This window comes from Balaenoptera musculus, chromosome X (assembly GCF_009873245.2).
Source record: "Balaenoptera musculus isolate JJ_BM4_2016_0621 chromosome X, mBalMus1.pri.v3, whole genome shotgun sequence".
Classification (NCBI taxonomy): domain Eukaryota; kingdom Metazoa; phylum Chordata; class Mammalia; order Artiodactyla; family Balaenopteridae; genus Balaenoptera; species Balaenoptera musculus.
In genome coordinates, this window is record NC_045806.1 from 91,702,028 (window position 1) to 91,721,721 (window position 19,694).

General features: G+C 37.1%; 1 protein-coding gene across 3 annotated transcripts in view; it reads left to right on the forward strand.

The window, feature by feature from the left end:
- Positions 1-18,491, forward strand: part of COL4A5 (collagen type IV alpha 5 chain) — a 238,244-nt gene extending 219,753 nt beyond the window's left edge. For 2 of the 3 annotated variants that reach the window (XM_036840904.1, XM_036840905.1), the window contains 11 exons: positions 170-178; positions 2,847-2,980; positions 5,452-5,524; positions 5,661-5,732; positions 6,553-6,681; positions 7,506-7,604; positions 9,110-9,322; positions 13,710-13,887; positions 15,778-15,892; positions 16,240-16,412; positions 17,253-18,491. In XM_036840904.1, the coding sequence (XP_036696799.1) occupies positions 170-178; positions 2,847-2,980; positions 5,452-5,524; positions 5,661-5,732; positions 6,553-6,681; positions 7,506-7,604; positions 9,110-9,322; positions 13,710-13,887; positions 15,778-15,892; positions 16,240-16,412; positions 17,253-17,334 (1,277 nt within the window). In that variant the 3' untranslated portion in view covers positions 17,335-18,491. The remainder of the gene's footprint in view (positions 1-169; positions 179-2,846; positions 2,981-5,451; positions 5,525-5,660; positions 5,733-6,552; positions 6,682-7,505; positions 7,605-9,109; positions 9,323-13,709; positions 13,888-15,777; positions 15,893-16,239; positions 16,413-17,252) is intronic. The other variant, XM_036840906.1, reaches the window with a different exon arrangement.
- Positions 18,492-19,694: the final 1,203 nt, after the last annotated feature.

A 19,694-nucleotide genomic window follows, 5' to 3' on the forward strand; every position in this document is an offset into this window, starting at 1 on the left:
TTTGCATACTGATTACGCTGTAGGTATAAGAAATGCTGGCAAAGAGGATTATTGTTTAACTTGTGCTATAATGTGAACCACTTCTAACTCATAATCTTATTTTGTACTGTGTGATGTCTGATACTGCTAACATCGATCTTTGGGCTTTGGTGAACTCTGATCTTCCCAGGTTTTCAAGGTTAGACTCTTCACTGGTCAATTCTTTTTTTTTTTTTTTTTTAATGCTTTGTATGTGTGACAAGAGAAATGCACTTTTTTTGCTATAATTCAGAAGTCATTGAAGAGTGCTGTTATCCTCAAATACTACCTGCTCTGGTATTTAACATTTTGGTGAAGGTAATGTGACTTGTTTATAATCAAGTTTGAAATGACATTAGGTCTTTGTGGTTTCAATTATTTATAATAGGTAATTCATACATAGAAACATATTGAATTTTAAGTGGAAGTACACTTATTTTTATCTTTAAGACTGAATTAAGATATTTAGGCAGGCATCTGGCCCATTTGTAACCTCTGTATATTGATTTTATTTTCTTGAATTTTTGTTGCTTGAGATTGATCAGATCTGTGTTTTCATGGCTACTTTCAGTAATGGAAGAGGCTAACTATTGAGTATTGTTAAAATAAATCTTGTATCATTAGAAAATCAGTAATTTAACTTTGAGAGACTCTAGAACAAGAGGTCTGAGTTAATAACATGTAAATTTCCCCAAATCTCCTTTTAATTGCAAACAGAGCAATGCCCAAAATATGCCTACTTTGTTTCCAAATGATAACAATGTTCTGTTTACTTTTCAAACTGGGGAAGCCGGGGTGTAAAATGTTTCTTTTTTTCTTCCTCTTAATCTTACCCTAGTTATTGTTAGGCTGATTCACAGATAGTTTACTTTTCTCTTAATAACCTGATTTGCTACCTGATTTCTAGTCCAAATTACACATATGGATGAGACTAACAATTTTTCTTAGAAAACCCTATCAAGGGGTTTGAACTCAGAAGTTATTTTTAATTTGTTTAAGTTCAAAGTACCCCAACCCTTTCTTTATGATTGGGAAGGGAACTTCTGAGTGTGTCTATCTGATTGCTGGGCTAGGGTGACTATATGATTAAACCTGTTTAAAGATAAAATGATTGTTGTACTGTTGTGAACCTGCTTCCTCTTTCTCATGTGACAGATAGAACACTGTTATATTATGAAATCACATAGATATAGCCGAAAGATTAAAAACAGGTTTATATTTTAAAGATATGTTCTCACCTTCAGTTTTACTAATAATGAAGATAATACTAGTAATAATAATAATTGTTTAAAACTTCTTATATAATTCTTACTATGTGCCAGGCACTGTGTTTACATATATTATCTTATTTAATTCTTGGAACAACCTGATAAGGTAGGTACTATTCTTATTTCCATTTTAAAGGAGAGGAAATTGAGGCTAAGATGGTTAATAAACTTACTGAGGTCAAACAGCTAATGATTAATGGAGCTGGGATTCCAACCCAGCATTCTAGCTCCAGAGTCCGGCCTTCGTAATCCCTATACCATGCTGCCTTGTTAGCCTGTAACCATTGATTCTGGGTCATACGAGTATTGGAAAGGATAGGATCAAAAATGTGACCTTTTGTGCATATTGTAAGCATGAACTCAGTATTCTAAATTCATATGCCTATGTTATTTCCTTCAAAAATAATCCCTACCTATTTTCCTTTTTTGTTGAAACCAATGAAAAACTAAGGTTACTGGAGGAGAGAAGGTATAAGTGCTCACTAGTTGCTGTTCATTATTTGGGGCTTCGTAATTATTTTCTTAAGGCAGGACTACTTAGTCTCCACCTCAGCTATTGCTTAGCGCTCTGCAGGCAAGTAACAGCTATTTCCCACCTAGTGAGAAAAAATGTGGCCATTTATAAGATCTTCTTGGTTGCTTAATGGACCTAGTATCTTTATTTAGAAAGAAAAGTTTAAAACACAGTATAAGGGAAGAGCTTACCAAATCCCCTTTTAAATTACTTTATTTATTCAGAAGTTATATGCCAAATCCTTTATTTTTCTTCAGAAGTATTTAAAATGTAAATAATGCAAAAACATTTTTAAAATAAATTCAAAAGTACTATATTGAATCAATAACTTTCTGACACTAAAATATTCCCATGTATTAAGCATATCACCAAAATGAAATTAAACAATTAGTTTGCTTAAATAACTATCTTAATTACATAGTAATACAAGCTGAATAAAAGTAACTACTTCCAGGTAAAGCAATTTTATTTTAATCACAATAAGACAAATGGTTTGAATCCCTGATTGCGCTACAAAGTGTGGTCATGAACCAGCAACTTTAGCTACAGGACACTACTTTATCTGCAGGGCATTTGTTAGAATGCAAATTCTTGGGCCCCTCTCCAGCCTAACAAAATTCAGAACTCTGGGGTTAGACCCAGGAATCTATTTTAACAAGCCCTCCTGGGTATTCTGATGCATTTCCAATTTGAGAAGAGTGCCCTATGGTGTCTCTTTTGGTTCACTTAAACACTTAGTTAGGGGTTACAGAAGCAATCTTTATTATAATGTCCAAAGTCCTTCCTTTAGATATGAGCTTATTGGATTAAAAATATAATAAAATACAAACTAAAAGAGTCTGCAAACCAGTGTTAATAACAAAAAGAACCCAGCCCAGTTTACATTAGAGAGTCAGCATGGATCTATATATTTAATGTAGTCTGGATTTTATTCTGCAAACTAATAGTATTTAGATGACTAATAGTATTTGGATAATTTAAAAGCCTGACTTTTATGCTATTCTTATGTTATACTGAAATGTGATTATTTGTTGTGCATTATCAAGGTCTACCAGGTCCAGAAGGTCCCCGGGGTCTCCCTGGAATTGGGGGCATTAAAGGAGAGAGAGGAAACCCAGGCCAACCTGGGCAACCTGGTTTGTCTGGTTTGAAAGGAGATCAAGGACCACCAGGACTCCAGGTAGGAAATGGGAGTATTTGATGAGAAAGGGGTGTGGGTGCTTGCATTCCAAATGAGAATTCCAAATTGCATTATTTTAATTAGCATTTACTGGTCAAAGCTCTTGACTAAGCTATATATATATGAGAGCATTGCATGTGGAGGAGTAGTCCTTCCATAGAGAAGTAATCATGGTGAGTGTGGGGATATTTTAGACTTTGAAATTAGGTGGAGTTAGGGTCAGATTTCAGCTCCTCTGTACACTTCTACTTTGTGTCTATGAGGAAGGCAGACAGACACTTTGCGTTTCTGTCTTTACCTGTAAAAAGAGAATAATAGCATATCCCCACGTCTGTGTTCATGTGTTTTCCACCTTGGTTTGAGCGACCCAGAAAGTCACATACTTCTTTATGGATCCTCAAAGCTTCCTTCCTTCATTCAGGAGGATTGTTGTTAGATTTTGCAGCCAACAGAGTCTGGGCTCAGTCTTTTAACTCTGATGGCTGCTTTATTGCAGAAAAAAAATATCTAAAGAAATTGTCCTTAAAGCTTTCCAACAACTAACCATTTTTTCCTGTTATCACTATTCTTCTAGACATCTAGACTTAAAATTTTAATCTGCTCTTTATTCATTCTCTACTCACTTCCTACCTCATTCATTTCCCATGTCCTTCCAGTTCACATGTCACTATGCCTGATTCAAGACTACTGTCTGATACCAACATTTTATAAATCTGGTATTGTCGAGTTCTATTCATTTTCTTTCATGCAAGTTCTTACATTTGCACCTTTCTAATTTTTGTTTGGAAATAATGTTAAACTTACAGGAAAATTGCAAGAATGGTGAAAACCCGCATTTACCCAGATGAACCAATTGTTAATGTCTTACCCCATTTGCTCTCTGTATGTATGTTGTGTGTGTATGCGTGTGTGTGTATAATTATGTATTTTTTTCTGAAATATTTGAGAATAAGTTGTATCTATCATGTCCCTTTATCACTAAATACTTCAGTGTGTAATATTTCCTAAAATTAAATATATTCTTTTATATCACCATAGTACAGTTCTCAACTTCAGGAAATTGAGCATTGATGTAACATTTTTATTTCTGCCCACATGTTCTAATTGTATCAATTGACTTAGTAATAGCCTTTATAGCATTTTTCCTCCTCCAAAATAGGATCCAGACCAAACCATGCATTGCATTTAACTGTTATATCTCTTTATTCTCCCTCAATCTGAAACAGTTTCTAAACCTATTTCTTTCTTTCATAACCTTGACATTTTTGAAGAAATGTAGCCCGTTCCCATTAAAAAAAAAAAAAAAAAAGAATGTTTCTTCTTTTGTCTGCTCTTTCTTCATAATTAGATTCAGGTTATGCATCCCCAGATGGAATACTCCATGAGTGGTGTGTTCTCAGATACGGAGACCCATGATGTTCATCTGCCCTTCACTAGTTATCTTAATTTTGATCTTCCCATCAAGTTGTTACCTCGTTTCTCCACTGCATGGTTACTATTCTTCCCCTTGTAACTAATAAGCAAAACTACAGGAAGACACATTAAGATACTGCAAATATATATACTATTCCACATCAAAATTTCTCCCTAGATATAATATCTATTTATGATTTTTGCCTCAACTGTTCAATACTGTGATAGTGGCAACTACCTCCACATATACCACTCAGCCCTACTGTAAGCAAGAGCCTCCCTTCTCTGCTATTTACTGTCTATTTGTTATCATTATGGACTCACAAATTCTCATTCTCTTCAATGATTCATAATTTTTATTCTATCATTACTTATTTTGATGCTCAACCTGTCGTAGATTTGGGAACCCCTTCAAGCTGGATCCTGTGACTTTCTGACATGCCTCCCCGTTTTAAAGTTCTTTCTTACGTTTGGGCATAAGATGTTCCAGCCTTGCCTCTTTTTCATTACTGCTAATAAGAGCTTCATCGTTCCACACTTATTTTCCCTTTAGATCCATTCTAGAGTTATTTTCAACTCTTCTTCTTCCCATAGTTTTCCTGGTCCTCAAACCCAATTAATTAATAAGCCCACTATATTTTTTTGCTTAGTCTTTCAGACTTTATCATTTCTTAGATTCTAATTCACACACTTAGCACATCAGGGCTACACTAAAAAAGAAGTGCCTTTGTTAACGATAATAAAATAATAACTAAACTTATTAAGTATACATCATATGCCAATCAGTTTTCTAAGTACTTAATATGAATGATCTCATGTAATCCTCACAACAACTTCATGGAGTAGATACTATTATTTTCTGTATGTTAGAGGTGAGAAAATGATGCATCAAAGAGGTTAAACAATCAACTCAAGGTCACACAAGCTAATAAGAGGTGAATTGGGTTTTGAATCCTGGGAGTCTGACTCTAGAGCCAGTGCTACAAATCACCACCTATGCCCTCACTTCCTTCCCTCCCCCCAACTTTTTTCTAAAATTAATGATTTTATTTATTCAGGGTAATCCTGGCCGGCCAGGTCTCAATGGAATGAAAGGAGATCCTGGTCTCCCTGGTGTTCCAGGATTTCCAGGTATTTGAAGGGGTGTTTGGAAGTTTCCCCCTTTACATTAAACTCCTTTGGGAGAAGACACCCATTTTCTGATTTGGCTGGGTAAAGGCTGTGGCCCTGTTGCTTTGCTGTGCAATTGTGTGTACCTTCTTTGCAGGCATGAAAGGACCCAGTGGAGAACCTGGTTCAACCGGCCCTGAGGGGGATCCAGGACTTATTGGCCCCCCAGGTAAGAGTTATTTCTGGAGCTAGTTATACCTGATACTTAAACTCATTGAAGAATTTGAAAGTTTGCATTCTGCCTTTCAACCAAAACTTTCAGAGTCTCAGTCCCCAACAACTGAGGGGAAATAGGCAGGACTCTCCCTCTATTAACTAATCTTCTCAAGCTCTCTATTTCAATAAAGTAACATCAGGAGCAGACCTTTTAAGTTTAAGGTAGATGCAGGACCAACAAGAATGCTTCAATGAGATTTTTATTGACCTTTATACTAACTTTCCCGTATTCACTTGAATAGATCACAAGAGCAAGTCACATAAGTATGTTTGTATATTTTTAATATGAAAAGAGTTCTTTTTGCTGAGAGACTTAAAGAGGTTTCCTGTAAACTGTGAAACAGAGCATCTACTAAATTCCTTTACTAGTTAGTTCAGTGGGTCCCTTGACAAGCACAACAAACAAGAACTGCAAATGATGTCACAATCAGAATGGACTCTACAGCAAGTAGAATTGTCTAACCTTGACACCAGTGTTCACAGATTTGCAGTGGATTAGACCTTCTTGTAACCGAGTCATGATTCAAGGCTTGAAAATTGAGACAATATGCCTAATTTGTCCATGGACCCTAAGAAAATTATTTATTTTTTCAGGCTTTTGGGTGAGATAATGATAATTTTCCCAAACAGATTTCTGTTGGACATAGCAAATTCCAATACATGTAACTTGTTTCTCTCAAACCAATTCTTATTCTGATCTGAGGTTACTTTGGCATCCATTCTTTCCGACCTTTCTCTTCCCTACCTTCAACTTTACGTGCTTTGCCTCTTAGGTCCCCCTGGATTACCTGGTCCTTCAGGACAGAGTATTGTAATCAAAGGAGACGCTGGTCCACCAGGGGTTCCAGGCCAGCCTGGATTAAAAGGTCTACCAGGACTACCAGGACCTCAAGGTTTACCAGGTACCTTTGTAGATCATCTTTTTAAGCCTTATGTATTTGAAAACATTTCCCTCATTCTTCTTTCACTTGTTAGAGTTTGTCTCTGACAATAGGAGTCTCAGCAACTAGTAGAATACCAGACCACCAGGTTCCATTTCCTTTTTTTCTTGAAAATGTTCACTTCTCATGCCCTAATTTCTTTTAGGCCCAGTCCAATTTCTTTCAACTCCTCTGGCTATCCTAACTTGAATGATTAGGTTAATGTTGTTAAAATCTCTGTAATGAAATTCATATGCATTTAAGATATGGTGCTTTCTCTATCCCAACCACAAGAAGGATAGAAGGCTGATTTGGTGGGCTATCAGTTCCCCACTGTGAGGCCTCCTGATTTTTAAACTAAATCCTATCTAGTTGGCCACTTAACTCTATGCTTGCAGCCAACTTTGATTAAAAAGAAAGCTAGAAACTAACTTCAGTCTTTCTGTTTTATCAGGTGGCTTAATAGCAGTCTTTTCATAAATAAAGTGTACCAGGCAGTAACAGCCTTGCCTATGGTGAGATATATAATAAAAGTTGGCCTTGCACTCTATCTTGTTCTGAAGGCAAGGAGAACACAACTGCCGTATTATGGAAATCTCCATGGAGGCAAATGAATTGTTTAAAATTAAAGCTAAATCCTTGTCTGCTTCTTTTGTCCTGGGCTTGAGCTGTTCCTTCGTTTATCTGAATTAAAGACGAAACCAGATTATGAATTCAGTGACACTCGAGGACCTAAGTGTCCCAAATCTATCTGGATGTGGATTTATTCTACCCACATTTGAAAACCCTACTTCATTTTCCTGTAGGTCCAATTGGCCCTCCAGGAGATCCTGGACGCAACGGACTCCCTGGCTTTGATGGTGCAGGAGGGCACAAAGGAGACCCAGGTTTACCAGGCCAGCCAGGTGAGACGTGCTGCTGCTACTAGTTTTTAAGTCTGGGGGACCTCTGGACATACGGCCTCCGACTGAAGCTGTGAGAGCCTCCTCTTGAGAGAGCATAGCTAGGTGGGGAGTCTATTGCTTGGGAAAAATGGGATGACACAGATGTGCCAGTATAAGAGAAGCATAGAAAGGTGGTTTTTATTTATGTGTTTAGAGCACTGGAAAACCCAGCTTTTCCTCAAAATGAGGATTTTCCAGGTACTCACTGTACTTAACTGTTCTGATAATTTTCAATATTTTTTGAATAAATTTATTTATTTTATTTATTTATTTTTGGCTGCGTTGGGTCTTCGTTGCTACGCGTGGGCTTTCTCTAGTTGCGGCGAGCGGGGGCTACTCTTCGTTGTGGTGTGTGGTCTTCTCATTGCGGTGGCTTCTCTTGTTGCGGAGCCCGGGCTCTAGGCGCGTGGGCTTCAGGAGTTGTGGCACGTGGACTCAGTAGTTGTGGCACGCGGGCTCAGTCATTGTGGCTCGCAGGCTCTAGAGCACAGGCTCAGTAGTTGTGGTGCACGGGCTTAGTTGCTCCACGGCATGTGGGATCTTCCCGGACCAGGGCTCGAACCCGTGTCCCCTGCATTGGCAGGCGGATTCTTAACCACTGCGCCACCAGGGAAGTCCCTCAATATGTTTTAACAACTTTACGTAATATAAATATAACTCTAAATAATATAAACATAAAGGTTTGTATTGGTAAAAACTAGCAGCGGCAACAAGGCAGATTGGTGATAACTATATTGCTCCTAGAACCAACACCCTCCTGTTTCATTAACTGTATTTCTAGGGAAGAAGCAAGTTAGTGCCATCTTCATCACATATGTGGGCGTTGCTGTGAAATTCCCCCAAATGAAAATCTATACACACGGTGGCCAAAGGCCTGTAAATAGAGAAATTTTTTAAATCAGCTCCAGTCGAGTGGCCAAATGGAGAATGGGAACCAGTGGTAGATTGAAATTAGACATTTTGAAAAGTTTCCTTAGAGCACCCTGCCTATTCTCTAAACAAAAAGGTATGCGTGAGAATAATTCCCCAGACAGATTCAAAGGAAAATGCTTATCAGCACTGAAGCTGGCAGGTTGATGGCAGCTACACCCTTCCTTTCTCGTTGATGAACAAAACGGCAGGCTGAAATTTCGTCATGGGGTTTGCACTCCTTTAGTACAGCAAGAGACTAGATAACACAAACCCCCCAAATAAGCATCACTTTTTCCCGTCTAATGTTCCATTCACTCAGTATTTATTTAGTGCCTAATGTCATCAGCCAATTTCAGAAGAAAAAGAATACATTGAAATCTCTTTGAGGGCAGAGACTGTATTTTATTTATCTCCAAATCCATGATATCTGACAATGCCTTTGTAGACATTCTATAAATATTAACTAATCAAACAAGATCACAATGTTGTGTCGATAGCCATAACAGTGAATCAGAACTTACTTAATTTGTGTACTGATGATTCTTTGGAAATAGGTATCCGTGGTTTGGATGGTCCCCCCGGGCCAGATGGATTGCAAGGTCCCCCAGGTCCCCCTGGAACCTCCCCTGTTGCCCATGGATTTCTCATCACACGTCACAGCCAGACAACAGATGCACCACAATGCCCACAGGGAACTATCCAGGTTTATGAAGGCTTTTCTCTTCTGTATGTACAAGGAAATAAAAGAGCTCATGGTCAAGACTTGGGTGAGATAATCAGCATCTTATTTCTTACTATGCATTTTGTTTTTGTTTTGAAAATCTTATTGGGTTCTAGAGTAGCCTTGGCCAAAGTGTCTCTCTCTATTCTTTTGGGGCTTCCAAACTGAAGATCATGTCAAGGGCAGCTGAATATATTCACTATAAGTTTTAAATAAATAATATTTAACTTTAAACTAAAAGCATTAATTAGCTAGTGTGAGGTACAATTCTTGGCCTAAAGCAAGGCATTTGGAAAGGGCCATGTGTACTTTTGTTAGCTTAGTTATTGAGGAAACAGATTATCTGGGCTCTCTACAGTATAGCAGCTGCTTAAGTGGGCAGTTTTCATAACTCATGGGAGATAGTTTCCTCTTTTCTGACACTGGTCTTTATCAAGTTAAAGATAAGCGCTGAAGAGAATCTCGGTTTCTAGATCAAAGAAAGTAAGGTCATTGCTTAATTTTGCTAGTTCATGAATAAACGCCTTAGCTTTATAAAGTGTTATCAGAGTGGTTTAAAGCTATACAAAGCACCATATTTCCATATAGGATCCACTTCATTTAATGTGTTCTCATGCATCTTCTCTATGCTAGGGTAGGCAGTTTTGTTGATGGGATGAGGCTGGACTGAATGACTTTCAAGACCTCTTCCAAATCCCTAACATTTCTTTTTCTGGAATTCTGACTTTTCATTTTGAGGCCCCATTGTTTGACCTGGGGCTGCCTATTTTAGAAATCACTATCCCTTTTGCCTCCATAAAGACATTTAAGAAGATAGTCTAGGTCTCCAGTTTCTGGGGTCTCCATAGTAAGAGGCCTTCTGAAGTCTCTTTACCTGGGCCATTCTGTGAAAACAGTTCTGCAGCAACAGAGATCTCCGGGGGTCTGCTGTGCTCACTCTGTTCCAGGGCACATGGCCACACCTGCCAGGAACATCTACCTACATGGAAGCCAGTCGTCACAGGTCATTTTAAAGAGCCTAATAAAGTAGGAGTTTGCCCAACAACTTTCTTCTTTCTCTTCTACTTCTCTTTTTCTCCTTTTCATCTTCCCTCTGCTACTTTTCCTTCTCTCTTTTGCTTTCTTTATGTAGCATCTTTTTCTAATTTTAGAATCGACAAATCTTCATTGTGAAAATACTCTTATCTTTTAGATAATTTTCTCTAGTTTTTCTCCCATAAACTTTTTCTCCTTTTAGTCCATTCTCTCTTTACTGTCAGAGTTTAGCTTATACCCGTAATCAAGCTTATAAACTTCAAATCCCTAACCTATCAAGTGAATAGAAAGCATTAGAAGTTTTTGAACATCATGAAATTCACAAATGTAATGCAAAGAAAAAATGGGATCTCTTACCCTGTATATCACTATAACTTTTCAAAATGTGTGTATTTGGTCAAATGAGACCCATCATAGTATGTATTCAGACATAGAGGCTATAAACTGGCCCTGACTCAGGTACAGCTTATGCCTCAGACATAGGAAGGCCATGATAGGGCCCAAGATCCCAAGTGTGATACTGGATTGCAGGGTCTATATGCTAGAGCTCACTCAAGGATCAACCTGGAGATATCTTGATGGCTAAGCAAAGAATAGTTATAGGTTTGATGTTAAGGAAACAATCACCTGATTAAGTAAATACATAGTCTCTGCTGGATTAGTGAAAGGATTATGGTGTATAAAAAAGAGAGTGGAGGAAACACACTGAATACTAAAACTGTTCTGTCTGGGAGAATGAAAGCATACTAGGAACCATTAGTCTATAGTTTTAATAGAGGCATGGAGAGTTCATGAGATCACAGTCTCTTTGCATGTTTAGAAACTGTAACCAGAATTCTGCATCATCATGGGTAGCCTACAGCATAAATACAACCAAACGCCCATGTTCTCATCATTATGGGCCTTCCTTTTATGCACATCTTCCTTTTCTTTCTGAGACCAGGGATATTTCCATCTCTGTCCCTGATTAGTAATGTTAGTTTTATTTTTAAATTACTTTATAATTAAAATGTACTTTCATATTCATTATCCAATTTGATTTTCACAACTATGATCGAGAATGATATAGGACAAGTATTTTTCCACTATACACACCCACACACACGCACACACACACACACACAAACTGGCTAAGCGGTTAAGTGACTTATTCAAAACCACACACTCAGAAAGTGATGGAGATAAGAATTGACTCCAACACCTACCAGTTCTTTTTTTTTTTATTGAAGTATAGTTGATTTACAATGTTGTGTTAATTTCTGCTGTACAGCAAAGTGATTCAGTTATACATATATATGCATTCTTTTTTATATTCTTTTCCATTATGGTTTATCTCAGGATACCGAATATAGTTCCCTGTGCTATATACAGTAGGACCTTGTTGCTTATCCATTCTATACGTAATAGTTTGCATCTACTAACTCCAGACTCCCAGTCCAACCCTCCCCAAACCCCCTACCCCTTGGCAACCACAAGTCTGTTCTCTATGTCTGTGAGTCTGTTTCTATTTTGAAGATAGTTTCATTTGTAACACCTACCAATTCTAAACCCATTCGTTTTTCAGTTATGTCAGTTTTGTTATTTGCTCTCACGTGACTTTGAACTCATTCACCTCTCTGAGCCATTTTTTTCTGAAAAAAGTATAAATTACAGTAAATCAATGATTTTCAACCTGGGGAACTTTTGAAAAGATTCCTGGGCCCATCCCAAACCTATCATGTAAAAATTCCCAGTGATCCTGACAGTCTACCAGTTTTAAGAATTATTGGTCTTTTATCAGTCACCTTCAGCCTGAGATAAGCATACCCCTTTGGATACATGAGGAATTTCCAATGTATAATTTTAAAGGACTTAGTTTACAAATCCTTAATTTTCATATGTACTTTCTCCTAAAGTCGAACTGCCTGTGTATGTGCTTTGGATAATCTTGTTTCCCACATCCCCTTTCACTACCACCCACCTCCCACTTTATAAAAGACTCATACAATGGCATATTGCCTTGAAACATGAAAACCTCTAGGGGGCAAATTCAGAGAAACAATTCAAAGTAATGGCTTTGTTAAAGTCTCCATCAACTCAGGCTCTATAATTCACTTCTAATCCATCTCATTAGGAAATGCATTTCCAATAAAAGTTTTCTTTTAACGTTTAGTAATTATCAAAATTTATAATAAACTATCTTTTTGATCAATGTGAATTAGTAATTATTATGATGATGACCATTCAAAATAAAATATTTAACATGTAAAGCTTTAGGGTCACAGGAAGTTTTTAAAAGTTACTTTAAATTTTTGTTTCAGAAAACTATGATTGGATAATCAGTAAAAGACTTTCAAAAATAAAAAAAATACATTAGGATAAAACTGTGTGAGAGAAGTGGAATGGAAATATAATTTCCAAATGCAAAAGGAGCACTGTATAATTTCCAGTTATTAAAGATGAGTTTATGCACTTTTCAAAAGGTTTATTGTTAGGTTTCAAATACTTACATTGGATACATTTAAAAGAGTGATGTCAAAGTTTGTTTTTAAATATAAGTATTCACAAAACACTACAGATGACAGCTGGCAATGTTGAAATGTGGTTTGCAAAATTCCAGGCTCCGGTATTACAAAGTATAGAAGGGTGGGTTTGAAGCCAAGAGACAGTAACCAATAACTTAATAACTGGCACAGTATCAATTTAAACTTCTGATGAAAAATTTGAGATGTCAGCTTAAAAATGTGTGAGTGGGGTACATCATTCTTCATCATTCTTTTGTGAGTAAATGAGAAAAGAATGGCCTAATCGCTGGTAGAGATAACCTCTATTGCCCCTACCAGCTCAGAAATTTAAAGACTCTAGTTCCTTTCCTTTTTTGTTTCCCTTACGTTCTTCCTTTCTCCCTTATTTACTTTTTTCCTTTGTATTATTTACCTGCAAACCTGTCCATGATTGCTGTGCATATTAGTCAACACTACAGTTTTCCCTAGGCTTAAAGAGATTGTGAACCCACATAAGACATATACTGGGGATGTCTTGGAAGAAGAGAGGACAGCCTGGAGAGGAAATACTGATATGATATTATAGGGAATCAGTGTGTGCCTTTCACTCGTCTACAATAAATTACCCAATATTCTCCGTAAGACACCATTGTTTATAAGATGCCTCACCAGTTTAAAAACAGTGTTGGGGAGTATATAATAAGCTACCACAATAAATGTCTACATAAGTTGTAAGATCTATCCTGATTTTAGAGATGTAAAAATATGAGTAAATGTGCATCTTATAACTGAAGAATTAAAGTGTATTTATCATCTAAGAGATGGGGGAAAGTTTCTCTTTGAAAGGTTGTTAGTATGTTAGAAGAAACTAATCATCATGACATTTTTTTTCTTTTTCTCCCCATTTCTTCCCAGGAACGGCCGGCAGCTGCCTTCGTCGCTTCAGTACCATGCCTTTCATGTTCTGCAACATCAATAATGTTTGCAACTTTGCTTCAAGAAATGACTATTCTTACTGGCTGTCCACCCCAGAGCCCATGCCAATGAGCATGGAGCCCCTGAAGGGCCAGAGCATCCAGCCATTCATTAGTCGGTGAGACACTGGTATACCTTTGATTTTTATCAATCTCCAGTTAGTTTAGCTAGTTAGTTTAGCTAGTTAGAAATGAGTCCAAAGCTAATAATCTGATCATATTCATCTCAGGTTAGGTAGAATAGAGGTGCCTTTATAATACTCAGTGCAGTATGTAGTTTGATCCATATTTATCGGGAATGTACTTTTGACCAGGACCCATGATAGACTAGTGTAAATACAAAAAAAACCTCACAGTCTAGTCACTAGGCAAATATATGTAAATTAATATATATCAGGCTTGGGCTAAGTGCTGCAATAGATCCAGTAAAGTGTTATGAAAGCATTGGGAAAGGGATATTTAATTCCAGCTAGAGAAATCTGAGATGACTATATGGAAGAAATATGTTTTGAACTGCTTAGCCCTTGAAGGATGCAGAGGACTTGAGACACAGGCGTTTATAAGGGAGAAAGGCATACTAGGTAGAGAACATTGGAATGGGTTGTAGATTGATATGTCTAGAATGTAGTTTCTAAAAGTTGCAGAGGGAGAAGAGATTGGAAAGTTAGCTTGGACCCGGACTGTAGAAGACTTTCAATGTTAGGTTTTAGTTTGGAATTTATTTGGTATGTAATGGGGACATCTGGAGTTTTTGAGCTACATTTCAGGGAGGATTACAGAAACATCAATGTATAACATGGATTTCAAAGGGGATAGTCCAGAGGTAGAGAGACCAGTTAGGTTGAGAATATCGCTGTAGTCCTGGTAAGAGTGGATTGGAACTCTCAGTAGGGTACATGTATCACATTAATAGAATAAATAAGATTTGGCATGATTAGCTATGGGAAGGAGAAAGTGGTAGCTGAGACTTGGCGCATGAGTAACTAAGAGGAGGGTGGTACCATTAATAGAGATTTCCTAGAGTGTTGCTACATTAGAACCCTAGTTTAACTCAACCTCCTAGGCATGTTAGATATTGCCATTTTCATTCTGATCATGACCCAATTGACCTAGGAGTCTAGTAACCATAAAGGATGAATCACTGGAAACTCTAGTTTCTTTGACATTGAATATAAAGGTTAAACCTCGTTCATCCTCTCTTAATAGCAAATTCATGGTGCCCTTTTCAATATATTTGCCCTAATCCTTTGAGAATTCATTTTTTTGTGTGTGATTTTTTTTGTCAGTCCCAACTCTTGGGAATAAAAGATCCCCTAAAGGCATTCCCTATTTTGTAGATAAACTTTACCAAATTGGTTTAGTCATATTTCAAAAGGTACCCTTATGCTCTTTACTAAAGATTTGGTAGACTCAGCTGTATTTTACTTGATTTTATAGATTTAAGCCACATCTCCAAGTGCCTGGGTACTTGCCCAGCATTCTGGATATGTTGTACTTCTACAGATATGGCCAAATGGTTAATAAATATCCTTTGGGCCAAAAATAATGGGTGGGGATTAAGAAAGTGTCTGTTTCTTGTCTTTTTAAGTTTACTAGACATTGTTCTTACCACAGTTTTAGCATTACTAAATGTCTCCCCTCCAGTTGGGCACTTTGACAGCAAGTAGTATGTGCAGTACACTAAGCCAAACTCTTATAGTAATTATGACATTGATTATAGCAAGTATGGATACAAATTTAGGGCAGAATAGAAAATGAAAATGCTATAGCAGTGGTTCTGTAGTTTCTTTTTAAAAAAGCTTACACTTTTCATTTATAACTTTATTATGTATATTGGGAGACTGGGCTTATGCAAAAGCAATTCTCAAAGTGCATTTTTCTCCTCTTTTTCTGAGCACTGAAGACACCTTAATGGGCTTTTATACCAGGAAGCCTTCCAAAGAAGAGGGACTGCTATTTCCCATATGCTTACTCTGTAGATTGTGTTCCTTCTGCCTTTCCCTTACCAGATGTGCAGTATGTGAAGCTCCGGCCGTGGTGATTGCAGTTCACAGTCAGACCATCCAGATTCCCCGCTGTCCTCAGGGATGGGATTCTCTCTGGATTGGTTATTCCTTCATGATGGTATGAAACACTCTGCCTTGTCTTTGTCATCAAAGCTGACTGTCCATCATATCTACATTTCTTTCTAATATGAGGAATCCCTATCATTTATGTAGTAAGAAGCTTGAACCTCATATAGCTTCTATCCAAGCACTGTGTTCCCTCTCATACATTTGCTGGAACATATTTTCATAATCTGCCTGTTTCTTTTGTTGGATACCTTTGGTGTGGATACTGTTCTGTTACCTCTGGCTCTAGTTCCTTCACTGGCTTTGAATTTTTGGCCCAGCTCAGCATATATCTTTGGATATTCACTAGGGTATCATGGCACATGGGTATTGTGGCACATTTTCCCTTGTCTTTTCTAGCACACAAGTGCAGGGGCAGAGGGCTCAGGTCAAGCCCTGGCCTCCCCTGGTTCCTGCTTGGAAGAGTTTCGTTCAGCTCCCTTCATTGAGTGTCATGGGCGGGGGACCTGCAACTATTATGCCAACTCCTACAGCTTTTGGCTGGCAACTGTAGATGTGTCAGACATGTTCAGGTAAGGTGCTTATGGCTTTAGTTTAGGTCCTAAGCTTCCTTCAGAGGTGCTAGCGAACAGAGAGGCAGTTCATGGATGGTTTATACCCAACAAATGTTAGGAATTTAAAGGACTATGTCGTTTATTCTTGCTTGTTCTCCTCATATACCAGACTCAGGTCAGAAAAGCAGACTTGGCTAATAATAGGTATACGTAGTTTGAGATGGCTTGGTAATAATTCTTCAGAAGCAAAACAGAGCAAGGAAAGGTTATGTGACCTGCTCAATAACAAGTGAGCAACTGAAGCCACCCCAGAAATTGAAGCAATAATCTGTGTTGCCTTCCCCAGTCCAGTAGTCTCCTTTCCCAGGATGTTTTCAAGGCTCTCATCCAAGTGTTTGAATGAGTAAGACCACATATGATACATGTACCTCAGGATACTTTATCTTATTGGATTTTTTTTTCAATTTCAATTTATTTTTATATGTTGCTTCTTTTGTTATCATTAATATTTTTCTTATGTATTATCTTTATGTAATTGTTATGTGTTATGTATTATCATTTATTCATCCTCAATTGCCCAGATCCCTCTCGTTCTAGGACTATTAAAAAAATGTATAAGAGAAAGAGAGGGAGAGACAAATAGACAAGGGTAATGGCAGCAGGGAGGAGAGTCACAAAAATACCTATGACCACTAATGACTCTTAGGCTATAGCAGTCATTGCGTTAGATTGCATTGCTCAAAAGTTAACCAGTAAGTCATCAGAAGAGCTACTGAAACACAACGAGAATGTTTACATATGAATTTGAACCAAATACCAGAAAAGGCTAATCTGATAATCTTGTTTCTTATTTCCCAGCAAACCTCAGTCAGAAACGCTGAAAGCAGGGGACTTGAGGACACGTATTAGTCGATGTCAAGTGTGCATGAAGAGGACATAACATTTTGAAGAATTCCTTGTGTGTTTTTAAATGTGATATACATATATATATATCTATATAGATATATATATATAGATATATATATATAAATTTCCCAGGATGCAATGTCTCACTCTCCCCAACTTTACCACTGCTGCCACCAATGGTGCTACTATATATGACCAGGAGAACATGCTGACTAGTAATCATGAAGATGCAAATGTACCTCAGCGATGTGCCAGAGCAAGGTCTCTATTATTTTTCTACGAACAAAATAAGGAAATGAATTTACTTTTTGGGTCCAGAATGACTTTCTCCAAGGATTAGAAGATGAAGATTATATATTTTGCCCAGTAACTAAAATGGCACGTTAAAAATTCAATTAAGAGAAGAATCACACTGAGTAAAATAAAAGACTGCAGTTTGGGGGAAGAATTATTTTTCATGGTGCTACTAATCCTACTGTATCCCAGTTTTTTAATATAAAAGTGTTAAGCTTATTTTGCTCTGTAAGTAAAGAATGTGTATATTGTGTAAACAGCCTTTTAGCTCAAAATGTTGAGTCATTTAGATGTGACCTGACATGAATCACTCTTTACAGAAAACTTAGGAAAACCTAGAATACAAACAGCAAGATTTTATATCCATGTTTATCAAAGTGAGAGAATTTATATTCTCGCATCAAGTTATTACTGAGAGTGAATATAACTTGAATTTTATCCCCTAAGTTCTTATTTGACTTTTTAAAAAAAAATAGGTCATTTTTAGTCACTTTAATCAGAATTTTAAATGTACATGTTACATACCAAATTATAATATTTAATGAAGTAATTTCTCTTTTGCTATATTCTCCAAGACACTCTTAACACTAGATGCCCCCAGCTTTGATGTTTCTTACATCTTGTTTTTGCTCATCCCTGACTGGGCAAAGTTCTCCCAAATAATTTTGAGAAACAAAAATATATTTAAAAAATTGACAATTCTTTTCCCTGTGCTTTTTATGTAAGAATTATTCTCCTGTGGGCTGTGCTTGTGCAAGAACTGGGAAGACAATACTTAGTCTTCTTTCTTCAATTACAAGGCCAATTGATGTTTCTTACTTTTTTTATTTTAAACATTTTATTATAAATAGTCATAAGAATACCTTATTTCCCTAGCTGTCATCTTCTCACTTAATGTTTTTTAACTCACCAATATCAATTTAATTAAAGATATCATATGTTGTAAGGATGGTTTGTTGTGTATCTCTTCAGCCTATGTGTAAAAATCTGCTCATTTACAGATAGACTACACATCTGCACATCAACAGGTAGTCTGCCTTCTCAGAGAATCATTTAGAGCAGTTCTAAAGCAAAAGGAGTTTCTGCAGACTTTGATCACTCTGATACCTGATAGGAGACATAGTAATGTACTTTTTCCAATGAAGAAAACAACTCCTTGGAAAGTATTTTTGAGGTAATAAATTTATTAAAAACATTGTGTTGATGGCTGAGAAAGGAAGCAGAACTACTTTCTATTTTGGGAAGAATTCATTAATAATGTTTAAAGCAGATTAGTGTGTTAATATTCCTAATGATTAAGAATGAACACATGTAGCTCTCTAAAATCGTTGAGGACTTGCCTCTATAATAAAATGTGTATTATAGCTAAGATATGAAACAACCAAATGATTTTGAGAATTTTAGACCCTAATATGAACCCACGTAAAAACTAAAGCTTAGAGTCTATAGTGGTAAAATTTAGGTTCTAAATAATGGTAGATCATAGTGCTGATTGCTCATAATACTGTTGATTTCAAAGCTAGCCAAATGCAAATTCTAGCTTTATTTTTCCATGAGCTACGCGCATGAAAACACTAATGGGTAATTGTAAGTGAAAATGCCATATTACATCCCATACATTTTTCTATATGCTGTACACCTGAAGGTTGCTCCTTGAGTTACAGCTGCAAACACTGATTCCAGAGGTTTTGCTGTTTGTAGCTTTCCCTCTCATGTTTAGCTGGTTGAAAACCTTGGCTCAGAAAGAACCTCCTAATATTTTATATTTTAATAGTTGCATGTGCAGCTGGTCTTTGTGTTTCTTAAATCCCCTAACTATCCCCAGCCCCGCTTTGTTGTTTAAAGTACATGAACCCAGTCCATTCCAGGATCTTAATGTTGTTGACTCACCCTTGCCACTGAATATTCGAAGATTATTCTGATGTAACTGCTCTAGTAGTTACCTATAGTGAGTTTTGCAGTCAAATACAGTTAATGGTTTTCCCGCGTAGGCAGGCAATGAATGAACTGTTCTGCTTAATCAGATACAAATAGTTATTACAGGTACCAACCAAATGAGATATATGTGTGTGTGTGTATGTGTGTGTGTGTGTGTGTGTG